This window comes from Opisthocomus hoazin, chromosome 2 (assembly GCF_030867145.1).
Source record: "Opisthocomus hoazin isolate bOpiHoa1 chromosome 2, bOpiHoa1.hap1, whole genome shotgun sequence".
Taxonomy (NCBI): Eukaryota; Metazoa; Chordata; class Aves; order Opisthocomiformes; family Opisthocomidae; genus Opisthocomus; species Opisthocomus hoazin.
This window is the reverse complement of record NC_134415.1, coordinates 125,748,211-125,761,118: the sequence shown is the minus strand read 5'-3', so window position 1 is coordinate 125,761,118 and position 12,908 is coordinate 125,748,211. Positions and strand designations below refer to the sequence as shown.

Below are 12,908 nucleotides of genomic sequence, written 5' to 3'. Positions count from 1 at the left end.
GAGCACCAAGCTATGGTGAATGCTGAGGAACATCACACAGTCATGTACAAAATAGAACTTGTATTTATGACATGGCCTTAACTGCACTACTGAAAGATGAAGCTTCTCCTATAAATCTGAAGCAGACCTAGTAGAATGGTTTTGCTGCTGCATGTGTACAGTGGGGTAAGGACTTCTCCTTACAACAGCTGCAGCTTATCTCACCCTTTATTCTCCACCTTGTGTGTTGAAAAAGGGTTTCTATTTCCCAATCCTGTTCCATGCTCCTGTATAGCATAGGTTTTTCTTCTTCAGAGACTATGGATTTTTCATGCTGCCATAATGTTTTAGGAACCCAAGATTTCTGACAATGTAATGATGTGGCTGAGTATCACAGTAGATCTCAAGTGTTAGTGCTCACTCAGTAAGAGAAACACGTGCATGTTGATTCCCTTAGAGACAGTACACAATGGCAGGCTGGAGAGAATTTAATTAAATTCTGAAAAACAAGTATTAGATATTGCAATCTCATGTTAAGATCATAGATTATATAAATATTTCATTACACTTAACTGCTTTGCTTGTTCCACTTGTTTAATTTGTTTTGTTTGTAACCTAATTTTGAAACAAATAGGCTACAGTTAGAAGTAGTCTCTGTTTTGCTTTTAGAAATCACTCGTCCACTGGGCAGCTTCAAAGAGTTTTGTTCTAAAAATCAGAGCCTTCTTTAGCCAGCCACATAGCTGCTTCTACTGACAGATACAGACTGCAATGCTAGTGCCTGGACAAAGACAAGCATCTGGAGAGTATTACAACCACGAGACATCAAGATGATCAAGCAATGCTTAATGCACCCCTTTTTAAAAGGAGTGGTAGAAATGACACATCTCTTCTGTAATTTCACCTACAACACCATGGCTAAGTGATAGTGGTAATACGGAGATTAACAAGAGAGGCGCTGCTTGGAGCTTTGCCTAAGGGATTAGAGTTGCTACATCAAGAGTGACCATTTCAGCAGCTTTTGGAATGGAAACATCCTCTGTGTATGGCAGTAAACACAGATCTTAAATGTAAGTGGATTAAGTTCATATGAGAAGTCCTGCGTCTGAACAAATGCCTTTCCCTGCTGTTATCTTGAACTATTTTCTGTTGCTTTTACTATGAATCTTATTTTAATAAGACAGCTTTGAAGGCCTCCTTCCACTGGCACCTCTGACTAGAGGGAGCAAAACCCTGCTCCAACTCTGAACTGTTGTCAGAGCACAGCTGAAACACGAAGTAGGTCAATAACAAAGATTTTTTTTCTTACACTGAAAAAAAGGCTTGCTGGATGTAAACTGTCTTAAAGCTTGGTAAGCAGAACTTCAGCTGAATTCCCTGCAGTTTAATCTTTCTCTCTGCAAACTTGATTCTAAGTCAAAACCAGAAAGAATGTTTAAATTGCCACCAAGTGATTTCCCCCCAGCTGCCTATAAAGCAGAAGTTACCTTGTTGCAGTAATTCAGAGAATCCCACTAACTCATTTGAACTAAAACCTCTCTACATTTTTGTGATAATGTAACCTATTGCCATATCTTTCCTTATTGCTCCACACCCCACCCCAAAAGCTGTGTAGATGGCCAATGCTATCACATGTCTGAGCAATGTCTGGCTAACATTAGTGTCCTGATGTCCATGGCATTTTCAGTACTTCTTTGTATTCCTTATTTCGGTTCAGCTGGTGATAAGTCAATATTGGTACCAGGAATAACATTAGGTCCTATGCCATCCACAAGAAAATCCCACTTATCGAAATCTTTCTTAAGACCTAGAAAATGGGGGAAAGAAAAGCCAAGTGGTAATGAATTAAGTCATCAGCTTTTTGTAAAGCTACATTGAAAAATTAAACTATAGCACAGATGAATCAACTTGGTAAACTAGGGGAGACATGATCTTTTAAGAGGGAAAAATGACACTCCAGGTTTTTAGGTATTAGAACAAAACTGCTCCTCCTCTGAATTGCTTAGATTACAAAAGTAACTAACAAACCTCTAGAAAAAGCATCTGACTTCTTTTTTCTACTTAAACATTCCTAACACACTTACTTTTGATCTGGTTCTAAACAGACTGGTTATATAAAAAGCTTCATAGGAATTAAGTATTAATTTAACTTCATACTTTGATGTAAACAGATACTTACTCAAATGTTTCTGCAGGAAGGCTAGTGAAGCATGATTGCTTATATCAATAGCTTCATTTGGATCTATTTCTCCTTTTAATTTGAAAAATCTTCCAATGATTTCTCCACTCACAAAGGTAAAGTCAGGAAAGCTCTGATGTACCGAACCCCTGCAAACAGAACAAGTAACAGGCCTGTAAGAATGCCATGGTCTGATTAAAAGATGCCATGGGTTGCACAGACTTCTTCAAAGACAGTCACACATCTCACGCTGTCGTCTTTAGCAGAAGAAGATAAACCAGGCTGATCTCGTGAGCATGAAAGATTAGCAGTAAATTCTGTCCTAACTGCAGAAGGGAGCAAGTTTTGTATGTGCCCACTGTTAAGTCACTGTAATTGCAACGGCAACAAAGAGTAAGCTTGGCAAAACTTCAAGATCAAGTGGTCTCACTACTCTAAGTTGGATTATAGAGTCATCCACTCCTCTGTATGCAGTGCTTTCACCAGGTGAGCGCATAGCTGCACCCAGAAGGCTCTTCAAAGTGTGCAAACACAGGTGATGCATGAGACCCAGAGCAAAACTTGTGCCCCAGGGCAGGAACGCGCACCTTGGAGTATCTTAAACTTGGCCTTACTAGCTGCTTTGCAAGACGTCTTTGTCTCCACTGCGGGGGACAACACTGCTGTCTAATTTAAACACACAGTGAAAACCTGGGCCATGGGGAAGTAGTGACTGTCTCTCTTTCTGCAGTTACACGTAACCGAACAGCTCCAACACGAGAATAAAGCTTCATCTTCAACCACAGAAGTGATGGATCCCGGACACTTACTTGATAGTGATCATTTTTTTGTTTGTGTCATTGGAGCTGAGCTTCTTCATCTTCAAGATATTCTCAGCCCACTGGAATTTTTCAGAGTTGATAAAAAGCAGCGGTTGCTGGACACTGTTTTGGTAAGTGTCATCACCTACGGGAAGCATCCATGCATCGAGGGCAATGCCACACCTGTCAGAAACAACTGGATATTGTCACAGAAGCCAAAAACTTTGTGTGGAAGTTCTCAGCATGCTTTGATTTGCAGGAGACATGGGAAAGAGAAACTCTGTGATACTGAATGGGTAAACAGGTTAACGAATCATTTTGTTTCAAAATGATTTCTACTCTGGGGGAAGAGAATTAATCCATTATTCCACTTGGTCTCCATTGCCAGGTGCAGCTGGGCACAGAAGGTTCTGCAGGATACCACAGTATCACGACATAATATGATACAGCTGTTATGATCCACCACATCCTCACAGCTGAAAGAAGCATGACTTGAGAAAACACGACATGCCAAACAAAACTCTTCTTCAAGAGCTAATTAGTAGTTGGGGGATCTTAGGTAAGGTACCCTGCTCCAGACCTCTCAAGTGCCAAACGTCTCTCGCCTTGTTTTGCATGCTTACCTGAATCTTATTTCTTTGCTGAGACTCTCAATAACTGTAGCACCACCAAAAGAGTGTCCCATCACAGCTATTCTGCTAGTATCAACTGAATCCTGTCAAAAAAATCCAGGTGCTGTAAGATATTTTCTTTCCCTTTTTTTTATTTTTTTTTTTTTTTTTTTTGTAAAGGGAATGATTTTTTAGGCAATACATCCTACTGAAGTAGGAAGAGCATTATTTCAGCTCCATTACTATCTATCCAGCTGGGGATGACCTGAAAGTATGCTCACAGATCTACGGTGTGATCTTCAAAACAGTTTAAAGGAACCAGTTTAGAAATGGAAGAGGGAAACCAGAAGCATTATTAGACGTTTAACAAAATGCAGTCACTGCCTTTCACTCACCTTTAGGCTATTCCAGACAAAGTTTGAATTTAGTACATTCATTACTTCCTCTCCTGAATTGATTTTAAGAATGAGATTGAGAGCTTTGATACACTCCTGTGCTCTTTGCTGCACCTGAGGAGAAAAAGAAGTTGGGGTAGAGCAGTGGAAGGAATTATCAGACAACTGGTAGGCTTGCCAGCCCTCTGGACACAACACTTAGCCTGATTTTTTTTTTTTGTTCCTGATTTTCTGATATGGTAACAATTATTTTGAACTGCAGAATGGAACTTTACAAAAGAACTCTGACAAGGTCTAGGCAACAACAAAACTGACTTCTGCAGGCCCAAAGAGTTGAAGCTGTCATGTACATCCTCTGCACGCAGAGGAATTCATCCCTGTAACATGTGCCAAAGACCTTCAACTCCTTCATCCTGTCACTACTAAGAGAAGGGGTGGTTAGAGTGTGCAAAGGCTTAAGTTACACAACTACGAGGAAGGCTGACTCACTGCTCCTCTTAATGCTTACTTTGATGAGTACATGTCGTTACATCACTTGCCCCATCTGCACAATAGCTTTGAAACTGTCTTTACACTGGATAAACCCAAAATAAGAAACAGCCAAGAAGCCAGTCTCACTTCATATATATACACATTCTTGAAAACTGTAGTAAAGGTGTTGCAAATAAAGGTTTTCGTTGTTCAGTATAACAAGTGTTTTTGACTTGGATATGTCAGTAAAAGCTTCAAAAAGAGCCAAAGAACAGGAGCGTCCTTGGGAACTGCAGTGTGTAGGCAGCCAGCAAGATGCCTGTGCATCACTAAATTTCAAATAGACCTCAATCTCCTGTCTTGTCTGCTAGTGAAATTTGCAGGCAATGGCTTCTGGATGTTATTTGCAAGCTCACAAGTATTTGGACTTGTAAGTAGGATGTTGTACGCGCACAGGAAATGACACTTGTACTGCTGTCTGCATGGCCCAGGGAGATAAACGCTTCCTGGGCCGAGTTTGCACTAGCTGGAAAAAAACACTCCCACATTTCAAAGGTCAAGTCTACGCTTGGAGGAGCTCGTCAGTATGGCCGTATCACATCTACTGTGGATGCTGCTTATCGTCATGAAGTCTGCATTGTTTACATTGCTATAAACCACGATAGAGTGTGTTGAAGATGATGAAGCAAACACCCCGCTTAGAACAGCCATGATTCATCTTGCTATCCAACGGTAAAGAAAAGCTAAAGCAAGCCTAAGGTCACACAAACATTTGAATTCAACTCTGTGTCACTGAAAAACTGGGCTGGGCAGCAAAAGTGTGAAGACACAGAGAAGAAACAGAAACTTGAGTGGAACCAGAGCAGAAACAGCTGACTAAGCTCGACAATGCAACTTCACGAGAAAGCTTTGCTGAGGAAGTAGTTTATGCTCCGAAGAAAGCTGTTGCTGGCTTTCCCATCTACAGGAACACAGGACTTGATGTGTTTTTATAGAATCCCTGAGTCACGGCGGAAGACTGCAGGCACGGCCAAAGGGAAGGAGTCTCCTAGTTAGAGCTAAACACACCACTCCACGCTCGCTTCCAGGAGCGCAGACCTAGGGCGAGTACCTGCTTATGGCGCAGACAACGTTCCTCCTCTCCAGTTTTTAGCTTCCTATAGTAGATCCACTCCTTCTCCATGTTTGATGTAGACTCTTCCTGTGGTTCAGAAACGGACCTTTTTTTACAATAATACGTTGCTGAAGCAGATTCATCTCTGTAATATCAACAAAAGGTTATTTCTGGGGATGTATTCTGCTTGGTTTGAGATGAAGTCAGCAGAAGGTTTAGATTTGACTTATCTCAAGAGATCCAGCTGCCAACCAGCGCTGCTACAATCACAACGGAGTGTAGACAGGCTTTCTAAATAATGCAATAACCCCACCAAAACTCCCACCTCCTTTATATTCTCCAGGTTCTAACAATAACAGAGAGAAAAATAGCATGACTGAAGAATGACGAATGGTATCTACTCTGAGACTTTTCATTCAAGGGCTTATCTAAGCAAATTCCCTTTGCCTAGATAAGAGTTGAGCTAGAGAAACGGGGGGTGTGGGCAGGGCTGAAAAAGATACGTTAGTTTCTATTTTTTAAAAAAATCTTAAGTTCTTCTTTACAATAAACAACATTCTATTCAATGTGAGAAAGTTTCTTTCCATCAGAACTCAAAAACGTGCAGTATACGCACCTGTGCTCCACAGCAGCCACTATAAAGCCCTGAGAAGCCATCTCTATGCAAATAGCAGAATAGATCGTCCTGCAATCGAAACCACACTCTGGTGAGACACGTGCATCCATAATAATTTCAATTACACTGCTCTTTAAATGTTGAACACACTGTGTATGCTCTAGCCCCCGCTCAATATTTCTTCTGTTTGAATTTGCTAGCCAGTAGAGCAGGCTTTTTTATGCCAGGCACCAAAGCCGGCTGACAAAACCCTGTTACTGTTTTACGACCTAGTCAGAAGGGAAAATGCTAATAACTTTTTAAAAGTAGCACGAACAACATTTTGCATCTTCGAAGAGCTGTCCAAAAATCAACTAGCCAATCTTGACAACATGCTTCTGGATTGGTAAATACCCTTACCCCTAAAATACAAAGGGAAAACACAAATAAATACATCAACCCTGCTTTTATTTACTGCTGTTGATTTTAGTGGAGGCATACTGATACACAGCAGCCAGTTCTCCAAATCTGTTTCAACTCCATGGAGATCTCACCCCCCTACTGAAAATCTGCTCAGAACCATTCTTGGATACTGCTGTCTCCACAGACGACAAAAGTAGTTTGTCAACAAACTGCAGAATTACCGAAAAGCTCCAAGTCCATGGGAAAAAATGAGGAGTGGGTATTTTTCTCCTGGCTTAAAAGCAGCATTTGGCTTTGCAGGACAGGTCACTGAACCTAGACAAAAATCGAAGCGTATGTCATTACTACTGAAATGAGAGAAAGCGTTTGTTCCTGTGGGAGAGATCTCAAGAGTCTGGTGACCACTGATTTCAGAGCGGTCATCTGAAGATAAGGTACCAAACCTCATCCCTAAAATGCAGAAGACAAATAAGGATCTGACTCTGAAAATACTTTCTGCTTGGCAGAAGACACTTTCCTTCTCCTCTTCCCATCCACAGGCTATCACAAGGCTTCTTAAACCCTACAAGAACAGATTTTCAAGAACACTTGTGCCTCCAAGTCTTGTTGGCATTCAGACCTCAGTATCCATCTGATCTTTGTACAATCACACATTTCCTTGTGGGATTTAAATCCCAACACACAGGTGCAGCTTACCCAAGCTCTTCCTACAGCAAATTGCCCAGACACTTCTATTTGTGGCAGTCAGGGACTGTGGGTCTGCCTGCGAACCAGGTCACATTCAGCATTGAGCATCGCTACACGAACCCTTCCCAAACATACTTCTTTGGGAAAAACTATTTTTTCAGTCCTGCAGCAATAGCACACTGCTCATGGGGCACTGAGACAATGACCTGCATACAGAGCTCGTGCCCTCGCACCAGTCAAGGAATAAAACCAAAACCGATCTTACCAACGTAGTACTGGAAAAGCCTTTCTCCTACAACTCGGTACAAATTAAGGAAGTCGGAGAGTCCCTGATAGTACTCTTTATCTGGAATCCACGGTGCCTCTTCGTTATCCGTGGCATCGCATGATGGATAATACAGGCGCAAAAAGCTTCCCTGGGATGGGGGGGGGGGGGAATTGGCAGAGAAAAAGGAAGATAAAAACATTTATGTCGAGGGCTGCAGACACAAGAATGACAGCTCAAGAGAATTAAGCAAATCTCACGAGAAATTATTATCCTGTATAGGCTTTGATGCCAATCCTATGTCACTATCTTTTTGTCCCTGCAATGAATTTAAAGTAGTATGACTGTTGGCATCCAGGTAGAGATACACATCACCTTCTCCATGTTAGCCTATGGCTAATTCAAAACACTACATTTAATTAATCATTACAAACACTCACTACCCATTTGCTTCCTTTCTGCATCTCGCTGGATCTTTTCTTCTGTCTTCCTTACGGCCCCTCCCTTTGGGGAATGGTACGATGACGCTGTTTGATCAGTTTAACAGGGGTGACCGTGTCCCCTTCACCCATCCAGCCGGGAGCTGTGATTGCTCTCTTCACACCAGTGAGTCTCAGGGAGCTGTTTCTGACCCAACTCAGCTCGCTAAACTACGGGGGAAAAAAGGACCCTCCCAGAAATGTATTTTTCCACTAGGTTAGCAAGACCAGTTTTACCCTGAGACTAGCTTCTGGAAGCGTGGTCCAGCAGAGGAGATGTGGGTATAGTCAGGGGCATGATCTCAACGTGGCCACAGCGCTCCTGGCTAACCTGAGCAAAAGGCCGTCAGTAACGCCCTTGGGCAGCTGCACAGCAAAGGAGTACAACACATTGTATATTGCTTTTCCCCCTCATCAAGATATTCGCAAGTCTGTAGCGGTCCATCTTTCTGAACACAATTTTGTTAACCTGTGTTTTATCTGCCTCTATTTCTTACTACCGGTTTGAACCATCTCTTACCGTCTGAACTCCTGGACTTCCCGGAAACCACCCAAGCTTTCCACGTTCACGTGGACCCTCCATAGCCCCTTGCCAGTATTCTTCCTACGCAGACAGCAGCAATGTACCAACGGCACACCTTCAAGCAGATCTCCCGGCAGATGAACTGAGTGTAATTTGCATTCTTACTCCCTGGCTGGCACGGGAATTTGCAACACCCTATTCAAATTCATTGTCATGCTCCGACTGTGCTTTTGTTTTAACATGTTATGTCTAGGGCCGAAAAGAACATGAGCTTTGGAATAAAGTCTGGTTTCTTGAACACTAATTTATCATCAGTTTCATACACAATGTGTACCAAAAGCTTGTTTAGTGAAGCATGTTTCTATTTACTTGTCAAACTGAAATCAACCTTTGACACAAAGGCCATTAAGGAAGACATCATCAATCCTTCATCCATACTGGTAATTTGACCCCAGAATAGTCCCGCTGAGCTTCCCCAGGCAACTGACTGCTTACCAGAAAGGGAACGAGGTGCGTTATCTATGCCTGAGAGACATACAATTGCAATTACACAGACTGCCTATCTAAGAAAAACACACAGCTGACTGCAAAGAGAAATTAATCGCTTCTTTATGCTAATACAGAGTAAGCTCAGTTAAGGAAAACATATGACTGACTACTACAAACTGATCACAAGTTCCACTATACCTGGCTAGTCTGAGGAGTCAAACCACAGTGTAAATGCAGGCATATCCTCACAGCAAAATTAAAAAGCAGGAGGATTTGAAATGGAACCCCATATGTGAGCTCATTAGCTGTGTATTTACTGTCCCCACCTTCTTGCCGTGGCTTCTCTCTGTACTAACCACTTGCAGAATTAACACCCTGTTCTTTGTCAGACAGATAAAATTTCGAGAAGACATCTCATGCTTCACCCTGCAGCTGAAACACCACATACCCTCACCACCCAACCCTGCCAAATCCCACTGGGATCTTTGTGATGAGAACAGCTACAGTCACGGCGGCTGCGTGTGGAGTCTCCCCGGAGCCCAGCGCAGCGGGGAGCCATGGGGTGGACAGTAGGAACCCCGCCAGTCCCAAGAGGACGCGGTTTTCTCTGCAGTATTTCGCATAGGGGAGTCAGGAAGGCAAAGACATTAGGAGGAGGTGGCTATGGGGAAGACTCGCAGGTTATGTCCATTTGGTAAATTGAACCAATTCCCGGAGACACCTGAACTGTGCCCAGTACACATCCCTCACCGAGACGGAGAGGAGAGAAAGCTCAGCTGTGCACGTCAGCCACGGAGCGTCCCTGCGCGCAGACAAGACCTTCAGTGCCCGGTTCATCTGTAAAGCTGCAGCAAGTCGTCTCACTGAACGCTGTGGCTTAAATCCGAAGAGGGAAGAACCGCAAGCTTTACCTCGACTGCGTTCTCTGTCATCAGGTCTGTGCATCCCACCGAGTGTGGTCCCTTTCCTCCGGGGATCCTGTAAAACTTCTCAGTGCTGCTGCTCCCCATTTCCACCGGTGCCTTCACCACCACACCTGGAGAAAACCACCAAGCGAATCAAACGACTGCCGTGGCCTGTGACCAGATCACCTCACCCAGGCACAGGCAATCGAGGATCCAGGAGTAGGAAATTCAAGGCTGAGTCGATACGAGAATCGGCTCATGGGAATCGGAGATCCAACGTCCGAGCCACCAACCCGGCCCGTTCCCGCAGGGGATTTCCTCGGAGCAGGGCGACCTGAGCCCCAAGCACCGGACAACAAGGCCGGGAGGAGACGCCGGGCCGGGGACGCGGCGGTGGCAGCGGGGAGGCCGAGGTGAGCGGGGCAGGGCAGCAGCCATGTCACTTACTCCTGGGCCACCGACACCGGGTTCAGCCGCCGAGGCTGCTCCCTCCCCAGGGCCGCGACTCAGGGCTGCTCCTCCTGGCAGCAGCGGCGGAGGGGGCAGCTTTCCCCGCTCCCTGGTACACAACACCGGGGCGGAGGGACGCCGCGGGGCAGAACCAGGCTGCAGCCGTTCTCCCAGCGGCGCGACCACGGCTGGGCTCGATCCCCGCGGAGAAAAGGGCGGGGGGGGGGTGAGGCCGCCCGGCCCGTACCTGCGGGGACGCCTCAGAGCGCGGGGGCAGCCGCCGCCAGCAGCGTCCCCGGCCCCGCGCGGTACCCCGGCCGCCATCAGCCCGAGCCCGGCAGCCTCCGGCGCGGCTCTCCCCTCCCTCCCCAGCCGGGGGAAGGGGCGGTGGAGCGGGCCCGCTCCTCCCCGGAAAGGGCGGGCGGCGGGGAGCCGGGCGAGCGAGCAGCCATGGTGCGGAAGCTGAAGTACCACGAGCAGAAGCTGCTGCGGCGGCTGGATCTGGTGAGCTGGGAGGCGGCGGGGGCGAGCCTGGCCGAGGTGAAGGCGCTGCGGCGGTACCGGCTCGGCCGGCGGGAGGACTACGTGCAGTACAAGACGCTGGCCCGCGCCGTCCGCGCCTTGGCCCGCCGGCTCCGCGACCTGGGCCCGGCCAGCGCCGCCTTCCGCGGCCGCTGCGCCTCCGCGCTGCTGGAGAAGCTCTACGGGCTGGGGCTGGTGAGCTGCCGGCGGTCGCTGGCCGCCTGCGAGAGCCTCTCGGCCGCCGCCTTCTGCCGCCGCCGCCTGCCCTGCCTGCTGGTGAAGCTGCGCATGGCCCAGGACCTGCGCCACGCCGTCACCTTCGTGGAGCAGGGGCACGTCCGCCTGGGGCCCGAGGTGGTCACCGACCCCGCGCTCCTCGTCCCCCGCGCCATGGAGGACTTCATCACCTGGGTGGACGCCTCTCGCCTGCGGAGGAAGGTCCTCGACTACAACCAGGAGCGCGACGACTTCGACCTGGACGCCTAGGGACGCGCGGCCTGCCCTGACCCTCGCAGACGTGAGCCTGTGGCTCCGCTCCTCGCTCCCCTTCGCGGCCAGCGGCTCCATTCGTCCACGTCACTTCCACATCCATCGCTCCGAGAAAGCATCCGACAGCCCAGCTCCGTCATCCCTCCATCCATTCATCCCGACAGCCCAGCTCCGTCATCCCTCCATCCATTCATCCCTCCATCCATTCATCCCTCCATCCATCCATCCCGTGAAGCGAACGCCGGTCTCTGCCCTGTCGCAGGAGATGACGCGGTTGGGTTTTAAGCTCTTGGCTGCTAACAGTAGCTGCTGGAAGGGGTTTCTAAGCCTGGCCGAGCGGCTGTTTCAGGACTGAGCTTGGCAGCTTCGCCGCCGCTCTGCGAAGAGGTTGCGCGGCGGGTTCGACCTTCAGCCGGTGAGCGTGCGGTCACCAGCAGAGCTGCTTCGGGAGGGTCTTTCTCCCCATACCTGTGGGGGAAATGGGGGTTGTTTGGGGTCAGCAGTAAGCAAGGAGGCCAAGTACCGCGTTTCTGGAACTGTAAAAGTTTTAGTGAAAAACGGAATTAAAAAGAAAAAAAAAAAGCCAACTTTCTTTTCATGTGAAATCGGAAGGGGAGGTTTGGTACTCTTGAGTTCAGTGTCTTTGCCTTGTGGGGTTCCAGCGGACAGTTAGGCGTCATTTACAGAGCACGGTCTAACCGGGGCAGCGTTGGAGGAAAAGCTGTTGTAACAGTGTCTTAAAATTTGAAGGAACTTTTGCATTTAGCACGTAATTTAAAGAAAAATTGGTATCTGAGGCCTCAGGCTTTCTGGGGCTGTTGGGAACTTTATTCCCCTTGGAAATAAAAGAGCAGAAAAGCAAAATTAAACTACTCGTTTTAAGTTGCCAAAGAAATGTACGCTATTTTATCATGTAATTTCTCAGAGCGTTTTCATCTGATTTTTAAATATTCCACTAAGCCCTGTTTGTCATCTTGCAGAACTTTTTATTTAACTTCTTTTATGTAACTTTTTATGTAAGCTTTTTTTTTTTTGATAGCTGCAAGGCTATTACTGAGTTATAAAGTGTATTTTATTAGAAATGGTTCCTCTCCCTTACCCAGGGCTACGAAAAGGATTTCGCAGTAGGTTTAGGAGCGGAGCTGTGACTGCCCATCCCAAGTCCAGAGGGCTGGAGTTCAGCTGCAGCCACCGCTCTGGGTCTGGACGCTTCGGGGTGGCTTTTCTGAACAGAAAAGGTGTTCAGGTGAGGGGTGTTCTGGGGGTATTGAATGACCAAAAACTCATCACATATTGTGACTTTTTAAAAAAGCAAACTAAATGTTAGAATTCCTACCATTCTTATAAGCCAAATGTATTAAGCGGAGCATTAACTTTAAAAGCAATAATAGGTATTATGAAAAGGACACAAAAGAGGTGGGGAAAACCCCTTTGCCTATCCTATGAACTACTCTTGTTTGTACTTCAGTTTATTTCAGTGAAACATGACCTGTAACACCTTAACAACCTTTTTCTCGGGGCATGCACCTTGC

At 46.5% G+C, this 12,908-nt stretch overlaps 1 protein-coding gene across 3 annotated transcripts in view; it reads right to left on the bottom strand.

The window, feature by feature from the left end:
- Positions 1 to 451: 451 nt before the first annotated feature.
- PLA2G7 (phospholipase A2 group VII) overlaps positions 452 to 12,908 on the bottom strand; it is a 16,740-nt gene continuing 4,283 nt past the window's right edge. The window contains exons 2-12 of one of the 3 annotated variants that reach the window (XM_075414958.1): positions 11,295 to 11,844; positions 9,922 to 10,046; positions 7,520 to 7,670; positions 6,789 to 6,882; positions 6,166 to 6,234; positions 5,547 to 5,694; positions 3,965 to 4,078; positions 3,582 to 3,673; positions 2,968 to 3,141; positions 2,159 to 2,307; positions 452 to 1,786 (exon numbers count right to left, since the gene is read on the bottom strand). In XM_075414958.1, the coding sequence (XP_075271073.1) occupies positions 1,683 to 1,786; positions 2,159 to 2,307; positions 2,968 to 3,141; positions 3,582 to 3,673; positions 3,965 to 4,078; positions 5,547 to 5,694; positions 6,166 to 6,234; positions 6,789 to 6,882; positions 7,520 to 7,670; positions 9,922 to 10,046; positions 11,295 to 11,454 (1,380 nt within the window). In that variant the 5' untranslated portion in view covers positions 11,455 to 11,844 and the 3' untranslated portion in view covers positions 452 to 1,682. Of the gene's footprint in view, positions 1,787 to 2,158; positions 2,308 to 2,967; positions 3,142 to 3,581; positions 3,674 to 3,964; positions 4,079 to 5,546; positions 5,695 to 6,165; positions 6,235 to 6,788; positions 6,883 to 7,519; positions 7,671 to 9,921; positions 10,047 to 10,612; positions 10,755 to 11,294; positions 11,845 to 12,908 lie in introns of those variants that run through there. The other 2 variants (XM_075414959.1, XM_075414957.1) reach the window with 2 other exon arrangements.